The sequence below is a fragment of the Caretta caretta genome, chromosome 6, assembly GCF_965140235.1.
Source record: "Caretta caretta isolate rCarCar2 chromosome 6, rCarCar1.hap1, whole genome shotgun sequence".
NCBI lineage: Eukaryota > Metazoa > Chordata > Testudines > Cheloniidae > Caretta > Caretta caretta.
The window spans coordinates 23,551,994-23,567,401 of NC_134211.1; the positions used below are offsets into that span (position 1 = coordinate 23,551,994).

General features: G+C 44.0%; 1 protein-coding gene and 1 long non-coding RNA gene across 10 annotated transcripts in view; one reads left to right on the top strand and one right to left on the bottom strand.

The window, feature by feature from the left end:
* The window catches only part of LOC142072486 (uncharacterized), a 39,084-nt gene that overhangs the window by 20,729 nt on the left and 2,947 nt on the right, over positions 1–15,408 (top strand). The gene's annotated exons all lie outside the window — the stretch shown is intronic.
* Positions 1,236–15,408, bottom strand: part of MOB2 (MOB kinase activator 2) — a 164,542-nt gene continuing 150,369 nt past the window's right edge. For all 9 annotated transcript variants that reach the window (XM_048852907.2, XM_048852908.2, XM_048852913.2 and 6 more), the window contains 3 exons: positions 14,423–14,516; positions 6,186–6,310; positions 1,236–2,453 (listed from right to left, as the gene is read on the bottom strand). In XM_048852907.2, coding sequence (XP_048708864.1) covers positions 2,155–2,453; positions 6,186–6,310; positions 14,423–14,516 — 518 coding nt within the window. In that variant the 3' untranslated portion in view covers positions 1,236–2,154. The remainder of the gene's footprint in view (positions 2,454–6,185; positions 6,311–14,422; positions 14,517–15,408) is intronic.

A 15,408-nucleotide genomic window follows, 5' to 3' on the forward strand; every position in this document is an offset into this window, starting at 1 on the left:
GGTTAGGGGGCAGCCAGGATGAGAACTGAGGAATTCTTATCTTTCACTTTTGTGCTCTATACTGGCTGCTCTCCTACCCATAGATTGCAGTTGAAGACCACGATACATTTAACACTGTTTAGTCATCTGTCTTTAATGGGAGGAATGGTTTTTTGTTTTAAATGGGGCTAGGTGATGTCACGGGCTTGTGCATGAATACTTAGTAGCTTTCTAACTTTTGTAAAGGCACTAAATTAATGAATTCCTAACTTACCCTGTGTCCTACTAAACCAGCTTACTGGTTGGAAGTAACTGTCCAATGCTAATTATCCATTAAAAAGATGTCTGCCCTTCACATAGGCAGGGTACTGTACCTCAGGGCAGAGGCTTTCCCTCTAGATTAAGGACAGTCACTAGCCTTCTGTCCCTGACCTTGAGCAGGTACAGTGTTGTGGGAAATCTACACCTGGCATATCAAGGCATTTCTGAACATATAGCTGTCCAGCAGACAGGGTTGTGAAAGTTTATGCTCAAGGTAGCCCAAATAGATCAGCCCCTCCCTTAACTTCAAAATTGCCACTATTTTCATAACACCAATCAGTGCCTGAATGTCCCTTGAAGCAAGCAATTACTGGTCCAATAGCTGCTCTGGTGTTTCTACAATATGGTGCAAACAAGGGAGTACATACAAAAGAATGATGTTTGCAACAGCCTCGTTAGGATATAAGATTGAGTATACCTTAAGCTGACACCTTCCCTGAACTAAGTAATAAGGTTACTGGTCTCTCCAAGTCCCACCTCAAGACTTCTGCCACAGTGCCAACAAGAAATTAGCCAAGCAACTGGTGAGAAGTCTTTATGTAATTAGAAACAATATGCAGACTGGAGATTAAAGTGTGCATGAAAAGTTCACACAGGTGTGTATATCCCTTGTCCCCACTACTTCGGAGACTGTAAGCTGTTCAGCACCGATTCTGTACAAACAGGTATATGCAGTTCTTATCACGCTGCAGCACCCTCTGCGGGTACTTGTTTATATTATGGTAGCAATGCATAAAATGAACAAAATGTGATGTATGGGTTGGAAAATAGCAGGTTTTTTAAAATTGGTTGACATTATCCTTTCAAAATTAGACTATCTGCAGGTACCTAGCCAGGCTAACAGTCTCCCATGTGCTCACCTGGCAAACCACCTCTGCATCTTTTAAGCAAACATTTAGTGATTTGTGTCGCTGCAGACAAAAACAAGGCTCGTGCCTGATAGAAATTTTTTTATTATTGAACAGATGAACTAAAAATAAGCCAACAATATAATTTTATGCCAACAGCCATCTCTCTATCACAGCCGGTGACTGACCCAGTGCACCCTTCTCCCCCTGACCCCCTTTTCTATGGGAAGTTAATGGTGGTGGCTCTTACAGACCCCAATGATCTCACTACTATTATTTCTGGATGTGTGCCTGGGACGGGAGGGGCAGAGAAACAAGTATACATATTTTGTTGGAGCAACAAGCAGAAAGCCTTGTGGATCCTCTTGCAGGTTCATAGACAGATGAAGCATCACACCCACTACATTTGTAGCAAGCCCCTACCGCTACTGCAGTCAAGCCAGGCATCTCTTCTTCCCATTCCAAGCCAGCAAAGGGCAAGATGCAATTGACTGGGGACTAAAACTGGGAGGGGGAGTCTATGTAAAAACCAAACCCCAAAACAAAATCTGCATTTAAGCCACTTCAAAGTAAAAGTCACTTCTTATAACATAATATATATTTTTAAAATGGCAGTACCACCATCCTAGAAAGACAGAAGGGCTTGCACTCAAGACTGAGGGAAAAAAGACCAAAAAAAAAAAAAAACAGCAGCCCAACTCAAACACATGGTTCTTCTCTAAAAACAGCATTCGTCAGCCATCTGACAGGGGGAAAAGAAAGAAGGAACAGGAGAAAACAATAAAATAAGATTGGTGCAACTTCTCACCAGATGGTGCATTAACAAAAGCTCCGTACAGTCCCACACGACTACACGTCCTGTGGTGGCAGCATAATTTCTTAAACTTTCATCGCTGTGTATGTCTGTATATATATATATGCACATATACACACACACACACACACATATATATAGAATATATAATATTGTTTTTATGTTAATGTTAGTTTTGCTCCAGAGGAAGGCTCATCTCTCCTTCACATGGTTCTGTGCTCCTGCGCAGCTGTTGCCACTCCCATTACTACTGCTCCCGCTGCTGCAGAGGATCTCCGTGAGGTCATCCATGATGGTGGTTTCTTTAGGGTCCACCAGGTTGAACTCCCTGATGAATAGGATGAAGTGTGTGTAGAGTGTATTTAAGTGTCCATGCAGCTCCAGTGCCAAAGTCTCCTTAAAGTGGGAGGAGTAGATGTGGGCCAGCACATGGAACAGATACTTGCAAATCTTCTTTACTAAGGACTCAAAGGAGTTGGGGAATTCTTTGCCTGTGAAGAGGAGAGAAAGAAAACCTGAGACACGCACGTAGTGCTAGGTGATCAAATCCATCGTTTCAGCCGAAGGGAAGCATCTGTCCCTGCCAATGTACAGACTGGTGCAACTTACTTCTTTTTAAAAGGCAGGATATTGTCTTTAAAGCTGTAATGGAGAAGTAGGATTTAACTGGATGGAGCCCATCAGTCAACACTGCCATTGCTTATTCCCCTTCCAGGGCTGCCAACTCTTCAAGTTTATTAGGAAGCAAACACCCACCCAAATTTATTGTTTTTAATATCTCAATTTTGGGGGCCACAACTCCAGTGAAACCTGGCAGACAACTCCTCATCTGCCTGCCTGTTCACCCTCCTCAGTTGTAACCACACTTCTGCTCCACCCCCCAGGTTTTCAGTCCACACGTCTGGGTCTGGGCCTAGATGCTGCTGCAAGTACCCGCAAGCTGGGGGATCCATTCGTAGGTGGAGTGGGAACTAAAGAAAGTTCCATACCTGTACCATATTGCACAAATCTAGGCCCTGGTGTGTGCGCAGTACAGGTATAAAGTCCTCTACAAAGTTATCCACTGCAAGATTTACCATGTACTGCATAATCTAGAGGCACTAATTTAACTCATGATATTAGGATTACTTAGTCCTAGACAATAGTACTTTTCATAGCCTGACGACACGCTGCAGTAGGATCTGCACTGCTACAAAACAAGTCTGGACAAACTAAATTTAGATTGCATACTGCCCTGTGGACAGGCACCTGAGTGCCGTGTCCAGAGTCGTGCACCTAACCCAAGATGGAAAAATTATTTTCTTTTTAACAGACTCCTCAGTTTCCTTGTTAATAGCACCAACCAACAGGAGAAACAGATTTGCCCTCTCAGGTTGCTACACAGCTATGTTCCTCTGATGGCTTGGCTCCCTAATGCACTCTGGGGAGAGCACATGCAGAATTAGAAACATACGCACACTCCAATTAAAGTGCAGGACACAACTGCTGTTTGATGGCACTCATGAGGAGGTCAGTTTTCATTTTCATCCTAACATGCACCCAGGATTTAGGTGCAGACCAGACCAGCAGTCTGGCCTTCACCATCATCATGATAGTAGTCAGATTATATTCAGTGCTGTTCAAACATCCAGGGACAGCAAACATACATGTAGGGGAGGACTTAGGACAGTCATATGTGCAACTTCTCATTTGGCTCCTTTGTGACAGCCATATTTGCTTGTGAAGTAGACCAATATGAGATCCTGATGACCCCTGTAATAACTAAATTAAAAAATTTCATAGGCAAAAAGGGGTTAAGGAACTGGCTTAGCTAGGAGTTAGTGATTTGATTGCCAGAATGATATTCTCCCCCCTACATGCCTCTGGTCCACATTCAGATGCTTGTTATTACTCAGCTAGTAGCTCCACACAACATTTCTATGTAACAGCGAAGTCTCTCTCTGGGGGCTGAAGCAGCTGTTTAGTTCTTGATTACATCCATCCCCCAGTGTGCTGGCCATTCTAGTGTACAGGTTCCATGATGAATACAAGGGGACTGTTCCCCCCACCCCCATAATAATCTAGTTAATCACATCTAGAGGGTACAGTAATTCTGTACATTGTTGAGGCCTGGCTATATTGCTAAGATTGCACTTTTCCTTACATTTCAAGTCGTAGATGGGTTTATTGATTCACCACTCAGTAAGACACAGATATGGAATAAGGTGGCAGGTACATCACTTTCTACGGAGTGGGGGAGGAGGGGAGTTCAGACGAAAGAGGCAAAAGCAACCCAAACTCTCCCCACCACCCTGCGTAGAAAGTTGTTTGTTTTTTGTTTTTTTTTAATAGTTGTAGAAAGAGGTTGTTTCATATCCTGCAGCTGCCTGCTAACCGGTTCATCCCCTTTGAAGTTCCAGTGCTCCACTGGCAATGGTGTGAAGGGATTACAGAGGTCAGATGCTGGTGCTATCCAAACAGGCGTGAAGGTGGTCTCTACCTCCGTGAGCTCACAAATCATTTCCCCCCTCTGAAAACTGGCTCCTCCAGAATAACTCAAAAGGACTTTGGGTAGGTCCACAGTTACGGTGGCCTGTAGAGAGTACAGACACTACACACCCAGCATGGGTGTAAATACGGCGCAGGTGGGGAGGTATTTTTTCGGTGAGTTGAATAGATGGGCCAGATCCCTTAGGGTATGTATCCTACATGCCCAAGCAGTGCCTGCCGCGTCTACGCTGCTATTTTTAGCAGTGTGGTGTCCTGCTGCCAGAGCTTTTCCCTACCCCAGTGAAAGACTCTGGCAGTGCGGAAAGGCTCTTTCTAAGGGACACAATGGGGAAAAGTCCCAGCAGCTCCTTGCTGGCAGTCTCCCCCTGCCAGAGCTTTTCACTGCCACGTGTAGCTACACATACCCTACATGCCACTACAACTGTGGACAGGGCCGAAGGGAGTGGAAGAAGATGGAAAGACCTGCTGGTTTGGCAAAAAGGTGGCTCTGCAAATCTCTAGGAGTTCATGGTTTCCTTTTCTCTCCTAGGGTTAAGCTACGTGCATTGTGTGTTAATGATTTAACAGTTCCACAGTCCTTAGTCTGCAGAACGCTTGCTGGTGATCTGCACAGAAAGCCAGGTAGCAGAGTGGTAACGCCAACTCCTTACTTCCAGCTACTTGTTCAGTGAAGTAACTACTTCATTGCAATTAAGAACCTAGATCCCTGTTAAAGCAGCTGGAAACAGGGAGGCCCAGCCTCGCTGCTGCACAAGGAGGAGTGGGGGTGACTGGAGCCACCAACATAACAATTAGCAGTAAACAAATGCTTTTCAAATATCACTTGTCTAGGTAGGCAACTGATGTTTCCACAGCAATGTTGTGCAGCTGTGAATGGGAGGGGAGGTGTCCCCAGCACTATCCAATCTGTTTATAGAACGTGAACCATGTATTGAGAAGCCCCGTAAAAAGTGAACACACTTTTCCTGGATTAACCATGGGACTATGGGTTTTCTGTGACTCTACGGATGCAGTGTTTATTTCCTGCTACCTCACAGGCTGTCATCTGTCCCCTCTTCTCCGCCTGTGGCACACAACACTTCAGTTTCCTAAGGGCTAAAACGCTTTGTTCGAACCGGAATCATTGGGCTAAACTTTGAGGTATTTGGGCAAAATGTGATGGCCTGTGATACTGGATAATGTAATAGTCCCTTCTGGCTTTCAAGGCTATGAAAATAGGAAATAATGGGATCAATTTGTCCCGTTGTCTCCTGCAGTACGGTTACTAGATCCAAGCTCTGGGAGAGTGTGCAAGGAAAGGTGTGAAAAAGGAAAATGCTCATCATAGTAGCACACCAGGAGAGACTGAAGGATTGTGAGAATCAGGGTGACAACCCCGATGCACATGGCAAAGATAAACAGGCCATATTCATCACTGGAGTAACCCCACTGCAATTCAGGGATGAATCAGGCCCAGTATTCTTTCCCTCCAGTCAAAATGCTTTTGTAACGAAAAACCGGCTTTAGAAGTTTTGCTCTAGCTTTTCAAAACATTCATATTTGGGTTTAGACCAAGCATGCAAAATTTCAGCCCAGAAAGAAAGAATTAGCAAGTTCAGAGTAATAAATTAAGAATAGACAGCACAAATGAAGTACATTTCTGCACCGTTAGTGCAGCGTTTGTGACTTCTGGATGATGAACACCCCTTTCAGAGAGAGAGATCAGAGGACACTTCTCCCAGGAGCAAACATACCATATTTTGTAGGAAAGACATCCTCGTCCGTCACTAGCTTCTGCACCGAACTCATGACAAAGTCAACGTACTGAGGGGCCGTGCACTTTATCTTCTTTCCCCGCTCATCATACCAGTAGTACTGTCTGTGGAGAGAATTGCCAGTGTTGTGTGTTACACTTAGGACCCTCAGCTTGATTTACAGCACACTTATAAAAGTACACAGGCACATGCTTCTGGCCAAGTAGCTGAACACTCTAACTAAACTATAAGAACTTCAGCAGCAGCAGACAGATTTCTTCTTTTTTAAAAAGGACACTTACAGATATATGTTGATGTCAAACTTCCCCCAAAACCCAATGCCTGGCAAGAGACAACATTCATTTTTTCAAGCTGTTTGGGCTTTTAAGCGAGCCAACAACATTACTGAAGTACAGGCCACGGATTCCTATAGCGACTCACTTCAGAATGGTTTCCTAGATAGGAAGTCCGGACACTATCTCCTTTATAAAAGCAGTACAGAACTTTCCATTTACCGTTCCGCTTCTGCCAGTGAGCTCACTCAATGCTGTCAGCAGCACTAGCAACACCGACAACTTGCAAAGGAAAGTCCTCCATAAGTCAAGCCCAGAATGGAGGCCTGTATCACCTGAGTGTTACTTTCCCCGAACAGGACAAATCCACAGAAAAGGGCTAAAGAGAATGCCAGGAGGCAGCTTTGTTAAAGCAGGCTCTCACAGTTCTGTTCCCAGCTTTGACGGTGACATATTGTGAGGTTTGGGTAAGTCACTTACCCTCCATGCGCCTATTTTCCAAAACATTTTGAGGGCTAATGATACCCACCACACTGTACAGCTTAATTGTTTGCGAAGTGCTTTAGAAAGCCTCCGATGGAAAGCACTATAAGTGCAAAGTGCTTGGTAAAGCACAGCCACATGACTGTTAAATAAAGTACTTTGTCAATTATACTCTGTGACCCTCCCAATGCTTTAAACAAAATTACCAGAACTGGGGAGGAGGGACTCTAGGCCAGTGGCTCTCAAACTTTTTTTTTTTAACTAGTGACCCCTGTCACATAGCAAGCCTCTGAGTGCGACCCCCCGTTATAAATGAAAAATACTTTTTTATATATTTAATACCATTATAAATGCTGGAGGCAAAGTGGGGTTTGGGATGGAGGTTGACAGCTCGCGAATCCCCATGCAATAACCTCGCAACCCCCAGTTTGAGAACCCCTGCTTTAGGCCAACACAACGTTAATTCAGTGTAATAACATTTGCTGTCAGGAGATGGCACCATAATGCTAGGTACCCAGTTTTGGTCTCCCTCCAGTACCTGCTGCATTTCTTTATTAACTAGCATAACAGCTTAGTCCATCTTCAATCTAATTTTTGGGCAAATGTTAGAATCCCTTCTGCATCCCCCTCCATCTAACCCCGTGTCTGCATTTACATTCTCCACTCACTATGAACTCTACCATCTCTCCCCCAGCACTGTGGAACATGTGAATGATCTGTTTCAAGGGGCATGGGACATGCAAACTGTTTCCAAGAAAAGGTAACAAGTATAATTGAAGTTTACTAGCCCCTAACCATATCAATTAACAGCGGCCTTCAAATATATCCATTCTTAATATATAACAGGACATTTTAATAAAGAACCACAGATACCGTAGAACCTCAGAGTTACAAACACCTTGGGAATGGAGGTTGTTCAGAACACCGAAATGTTCATAACTCTGAACATGATGGTGGTTCTTTCAAAATTTACAACTGAACATTGGCTTAATACAGCTTTGAAACTTCACTATGCAGAAGAAAAATGCTGCTTTCCCTTTATTTTTTAGTAGTTTATGTTTAACACAGTACTGTACTGTATTTGCTTTTTTTCCCCTGCTGCCTGATTGCGTACTTCTACTTCCAAATGAAGTGTGCGGTTGACGGGTGTTTGTAACTCTGAGGTTCTGCTAGCTCCCTTCCACCACACAGAATGATTAGAACCATTGAAATGTAGGGCTGGAAGGGACCCCGAGAGATCAGTTAGTCCAGCCTCCTGCATCTAGGCAGGACAAAATATACCTAGACTGTCCCTGACAGGTGTTTGTCTAACCTGTTAATCTCTGAAGATAGGGATTCCACAACCTCCCTTGGAAGCCTAGTCCAGTGCTTAACTATCCTTATAATTAGGAAGGATTTCCTAATATCTAACTTAAATCTCCCTTGCTGCAGATTAAGCCCATTACTTCTTGTCCTGTCCTCAGTGGACACAGAGGACAGTTGATCACCAACCTCTTCGTAGCAACCCTTAACATATGTGAAAACGATCAGGTCTCCCCAGTCTTCTTTTCTCAAGACTAAACATGGCTAGTTTTTTTTTTTTTTAACCTTTCCCCTCGTAGGTCAGGTTTTCTAAACCTTTTATCACTTCTGTTGCTGTCCCTTGGAACTCTCTCCAATTTGTTCAAATCTTAAAGCGTGGTGCCCAAAACTGGACACAGTGCTCCAGCTGAGGCCTCACCACTGCAGAGGACAATTACCTCCCGGGTCTTCCATACAACACTGCTCTTAATATACCTCAGAATGATATTAGTCTTTTTCGCAACTGCATCACTTTGCTGACTCATATTCAATGTGTGATCCGCTGTAACTCCCGGATCCTTTTCAGCCATTCTACCACCTAGTCTGACATTCCCCATTTTGTAGCTGTGCATTTGATTTACAATTATAATCATTAAAAGGAGTGAATCTGAATTCTAATAATAATTGTGATAAAGTAGTGTTTATTACTGATTTATATTATGGTAGCACCTACAGGCCCCAACCAAAATCAGGGATCTACTGTTCTAGGTGCTGTACATGTATTTGTTAAGAGACATGCCCAAAAAACTACACTCTGAACAGCCAAAGGGTCGGAGAAAGAAAGTATCCCCATTTTACAAATGGGAAACTTCAATAGAAATTAAGCATTTTGACCAAGATCACAACAAGAGACTTGGTTTCATATTCCTTAGTCATCCTTTAGGAGTGAAAGACTCAGTTCTGGACACTCCTCAGTTATCATTAGAGGGCTTGTCTTCACTACCAGTGTAAGTTGACTTAAGTTACGGTACTCCAGCTAGCTACGTGAATAACGTAGCTGGAGTTGATGTAGCTTAGGTCAACTTACCCTGGTGTCTTCTCCCATCAACTTACCTCAATCTTCTCAGGGAGCTGGAGTACCGGGGTCGACCGGAGAGCACTCTGTGGTCGATTTAGCGGACCTTCACTAGACCCGTTAAATCGACCCCTGCTGCATTGAGGCAGCAGCGGAGGTAATGAAGACCAGCCCTAAGTGTAAGAAATTGATTGAATTGGTGTCTCTCCCATTTCATACTTCAGGATGGGCAGGGCTTGCCAGGCAGAGTAGAAACCACCAGCCAGTATTGTTTGTGCATCTGAATTGGCCAGGGATATTTTTCCTCACGCCAAGGATCAAGCACAGTCCTTTTGCACACCTGCCCAACTACTGAACTCTTAGCTGTCTTCACTGGACCAGGGAGATGTGTTATCTGACATTCCTCAGAAAAGTCACTTTTTGAAAAGCATTAAAAGGAGATTAGTGCTGTATCCCTAGGCAAACTATTGCTTCACTACAAAGTTGAACCACCTATGTTATCACTAATCCCTGATAAAGTGGGTGTAATGTCCACCCAAGAACACTCACTCATATCTTCGCTAAGGAGCTAGGAAGACTACATGACAGATGCTGTCTGCCTGCTATGTGCAGAAAAATCTGCATTCAACTGGAAGGATGTGGGGTCACAGGCTGGAAAGTAAAGTTCCATGTGTACACCAACCGTGTGCACAGAACAGTCTCGAAACAATTTAAGGAAAACACTGATTTCAAGATTAAGGCGCAACTGAAAGGTTTGTTCTATTAACAATGAGTTTGTTTTCATTGTCCCAAATGCTCTTCTAGAAAGACTAAGGACACTGTTCATGTCCCCAGTGCTAAGCAGAAAAAGGAAACCTCATGAGGTTCTCTTAGTGGCTGTTGTATTCTGCTTGACTGTAATACTTCAGCCTTCACTGCTACTGTTCTCCATTACAGAACTGCAGTTTCAACAGAGGCTAGCAGTGTCAGTGAACAGAGGAGGAGAAAACGAGGGTAAAAAAAATTGTAGGATTTTCCTCAATTTGCAGGAAGTTATCAAGACTTCTGCAGACAGCTTTTTGTTTTAATACACTTATTCACTGCATGGTGCTAGTCATTCATATCTTGTTCATAGTTACCTAAAGCAGCATTATTGACTCTAGAAGGGCACAAGAAGGCATGTTCAGGCAGAAAAGCACCAGCTGCAAGTTGCTGTGAAGTCACACTAGGTGTCTAAGACCCACACTTATATGTGGCCTCATTCTTGCACTCCAGAAGGACTGTTCCCCACCACCACTTTTAATTCCCTTAAAAATAGTCGGTATGCTTGCAATAAACAATGGGTTGGATCCTGAGCTGCACCAAGCACACGTCACTTACCAGAAAGCCAATCTGTCCCAGGTTCAAGTTACTGCAGCCACAGAATTGGCGCTAACTTATGCTGGCCCACAATTGCTGGAACACATTGTGCTTTAGCTTCACTTTTCCGCCTTGGAACACCCGTGTGCCAAGAGGGAGGAGCAGCTGGTGGAGAGCTGGCTATGCCAGCTTTACACCAGCAGAGGATTCTCCCATGCTGCAGAAATCCACAGCTGCCCAGTAAGAGCAACTCCAAGTGCTCTGTGCAGCGCAAAGGATTCTGAGGAATCTGGCCCTATTTTAAAAATGGTGTTTGAACCATGCAGAGGGAACAGTGCTTAAAAGAAAAGTGTTAAGACCCTCTTGATGCTGCCCTGATTTGTGCATGATGTTGACAGGGTTAAAGAAACTGTACATGTCTTGGGGACAGAGAGACGAGGTGACACAAACCTTCGGTGTCACCTCTACAGATTTCACTTGGCAAGCGAGTGATCGGCAGCAAGGTTTGTTGGTGCTTTAAAAAGAAGCTGCAACTGCCACAGAGGAGAATAAAATTCAGAGGAGAAATTCCAAAAGGTTCAGTTATGCACAAAGAACCCTGATCACCTTCCAGCTCAGACAGGGAGACAGGAAAGTCCTGCTTTGAACAGTGCATGGAGATCTTGGAGTCAGTGTGGATAGTTCTCTGAAAACATCCACTCAATGTGCAGCGGCAGTCAAAAAAGCGAACAGAATGCTGGGAATAATTAAGAAAGGGATAGATAATAGGACAGAAAATATCATGTTGCCTCTATATAAATCCATGGTATGCCCACATCTTGAATACTGTGTGCAGATGTGGTCAGCCCATCTCAAAAAAGGTTCAGAAAAGGATAACAAAAATTATTAGGCGTATGGAATGGCTGCCATATGAGGAGAGATTAATAAGACTGGGACTTTTCAGCTTCGAAAAGAGACGGCTAAGTGGAGATATGATTGAGGTATATCAAATCATGAGTGGTGTGGAGAAAGTAGTTAAGGAAGTGTTGTTTACTCCTTCTCATAACACAAGAACTAGGGGTCACCAAATGAAATTAATAGGCAGCAGGTTTAAAACAAATAAAAGGAAGTATTTCTTCACACAAGGCACAGTCAACCTGTGGAACTCCTTGCCAGAGGATGTTGTGAAGGCCAAGACTATAACAGGGTTCAAAAAAGAACTAGATAAATTCATGGAGGATAGGTCCATCAATGGCTATTAGCCAGGATGGGCAGGAATGGTGTCCCTAGCCTGTGTTTGCCAGAAGCTGGGAATAAGCGACAGGGGATGGATCACTTGATGATTACCTGTTCTGTTCATTCCCTCAGGGGCACCTGGCACTGGCCACTGTCAGAAGACAGGATACTAGGCTAGATGGACCTTTGGTCTGACCCAGTAGGGCCGTTCTTATGAAAGAGAGCCAATCTGACAAAAAGGACACAGAGAAATGCTTGAAGACTATGGTAAATTTACACAGTGTCTAAGAAGCCTAAGTCCTATTTACAAAAGTCAATGAAAGTCATGCACCTAAGTCACTTCTGAAAAGGGAATTTAGGCTCCTAAGTCACTTGCATGTTTCTGAAATTTCCCCCAATACGCCAAATTTTGGCTACCCCTGTGCATATGCACCTGACTGAATTCAGTACTGGGACTATGAAGAAGTTGTCTGTCCTAATAGGGTCATTAGTGACTTATGATGGCAATTCCAGTAGAGTGGACAAAGCAAAAAAGTCAGATTGGAGCGAAAATGTTAGGTGAAAGGGAGTCAAAACACTAAACGTAGGCAGGCCACTTCAAGGGCTTATATATAAAAAAAATAAATAAAGTGGGGGACATTAAGGCCAGAAGGGACCATCATTATCATCTAGTCTGACCTCCTGCAAATCGCAGGCCACAAAACCTCGCCCACTGGAAGTCAATTGGATTTAGGCCTTGCCTACATGTGATGGGAAGGACTATAGCAGGAATCAGCACACTAGAACAGCAGTCCTCAACTAGGGGTCTGGGGGGCCGTGAGCAGGTTTCAGGGGGTCCACCAAAATAAACCAGAGAGCAAAACAGTCGTTACTCGCTGGGGCCCAGGGCAAAAAGCAGCAGCCCGAGTCCTGCCGCCCATGGCTGATAGCCAAGGCCAGAGCGACTTAGCTTCAACGGGGCCCCCTGTGGTGTGGGGCTCTAGGCAATTGCCCTGCTCGTTACCCCCTGGCTTTTAATCTACTGGATATGCAGAAAAACAGTTGTTGTGGCACAGGTGGGCCATGGAATTTTTATAGCATGTTGAGAATCCTTGCACTAGAAAACCACACGGCAAAGTTACTGGAGTACCTTTCATCCTGCTAATCAACATCTCCTTTACAAGGAGACAAGCTTTCTCTGTCCACTGATTAACCGGTTTCCTAGCTTTTGGACAATTATCCTCATTTTTGTGTGGGGGAGATTTATCACTCCACATTCCAGACTGCTTTCAAAATGTTCAGAAAGCTCGTATTTCTTGGGTAATTGGAGCTACGTTCCCTCTTGGTAATCATTAGTAGCAAGGTCCTCTTTTTGAGCCTGCTACTGGAAGTTACCCTGCTGTTAATTTTCACATCTGAAAAAAGTATCCTTTATAACTTCACATACGCCATCTTCATGAATGCAGGAGCGCCTCTCAAATCCCCTCCCTGAAACAGTGTCAGCGTGAGCTGTTAATACACAACTCTGGAGTCTTCTGAAGTGCCACAGTATAGGCAGCAATCACCTATTTGGCATTACATAGCAATATGTTGCAATCATTACGAGTCATTTTAATAGAGAGGCCTGTGTTTGCCGTGGATAATCTTTATAGCTGCTGGTGTGCTAACACATTAACGACTGTTTTGTTTTCCCCTTGAAAACCCATCTTCACTACAGATTGAAGAGATCTCAAGAAGCATAACGGAGAAGGGGGTGGGATTATCAGTGTATGTATGGGGTGGAGGGGGGGGAAGAGGAAGAGAGGGAGGAGGAAACTACAGGAGTGCATCTGCTGGAGCTCTCAGATTCCCTCATGTCAATCTCTCAGTCAAGAGCAGCAGGTTGCAGTAAAGCCCCATTTTAAAATGGCCACTTTGAGCCAATTGCATTTTCCTCTGCGTCATGAACAGGTTAAAGCATGCTCTCAATGCTCTCTTTCACACCTGACAGATAGCCAGCCTTAAAAGATTTGATCGCTCCTAGAGCGGGAAAAGACACAAAACCAGAACATTTCCTTTGCCCTTTGAGAAACTTCCACTTGTGCCCTCTATGTCCAAGAGCTGAGGCAGACAATGGCTCACATCAGACCGGAGGTTATCTGTCAAATGGTCTGGTGCCCGGTTCACATTCCAACCACAGAGAGGGACCCCTGAGGTTTTTACTATTCTTCTTTTATCCTTCCTGCCTTCTATAGACTCCCATCAGCTTTCCCAGATTACACCGTTTTACTTTCCGCTCCTCCCCTACAAGACCCCAAACAAGGTATTTTCCTTCTGCAGTATGACCTTGCTGCTTTTCTGACTGAGCTGGTTTTCCAAGAGGTCACCTCTCCTTTATTGAATCAGCAGGATTTCCCCCTCCCTCCACTGTTTCCAGGAAAGGTGTGCACTTGTCATGTCCTTAACAGATCATAAGGAGATCCTTCCTTACTTCCCTGTCTAACCGCCTCCAAATCCCACACACCCATCCCCACCAAGTCTAGAGGCTCTGTTGGAGCAGTCCAAGCAGTGAACACATGCAGGCTGTCACTTACGTATTGCACACTGCCATGGTCTGACACGACTCTCCTGTGCAAAATTCTGAGATTGTACTATACTGTAAATTGATATGGTGGAAGAAGGTCGTTGCTGAAAAAGACAGACAGGAAAAATAAAAATTTTAGAGATGTAAGCTACTTATCAGAACACAGACAGGTAATCCACAAATGAACAGGTAAAGCGGACTAACACTCCTGAACTTGGAGATCTTAATGTTACAATGTACTGACTTAAAATCAGAACTCAAAAGCTGCTCAAGATACAAATATGAGTGTGGTGTCTGACTAAACCCAAATGACTGTTTGCACACCTAACAAAACCAGCATGCAGTTTAAATTAATCTCTCATAATTAGCACACACAGCTAAGAAATACACGTGACTGGGTGTGACTGAAGGTTAGGACTGGCAGAGCTATCTGAGTAGCAGCAGGTGGTGTTGCAGGTCAGAATAGAGATGCAGTGGGGAACGTACATAGCATATAATTTTTAGTCAGCCACTTCTGTGAGTACTACCTTTGAGTAAACTTTAAAATTCAAAATAACTCCACCATGGCTAGAAGGGGAGATGGAGAGAGAAAGAAAATCCAGCTAAAAGACTTCTAGGTTTACCTTAAAAAACAAACAAACAAAGGAACTTTACTGGGACTTGCCTGCAAGTCAGGGTCTTACAAAATGTTTTTGGAAGACCAGTGCCTCCAACAGTCAAACTTGCTGAACCAGCAGTTTTAACAGATCCTCCAAAAGGAAAATGAGGGTCCTCAGAGAGACCTCAAAAAAGTTTAATGTCCTCACCAATGTCACAATGAGAGGGGGAAGAAGGGGAAATGCACTAACATTTCCACCCTGTAGAGCACAGTTGGTTTATGCTAAACACAGCTTAGTTACCACTCAAGATATTGTGACCTGCATTGCATAGTAAACATGCAAAAACATTCAATGGCTTTTAGTGTTGAAACCAGTAAAAAGAGAACATGTAAATGAA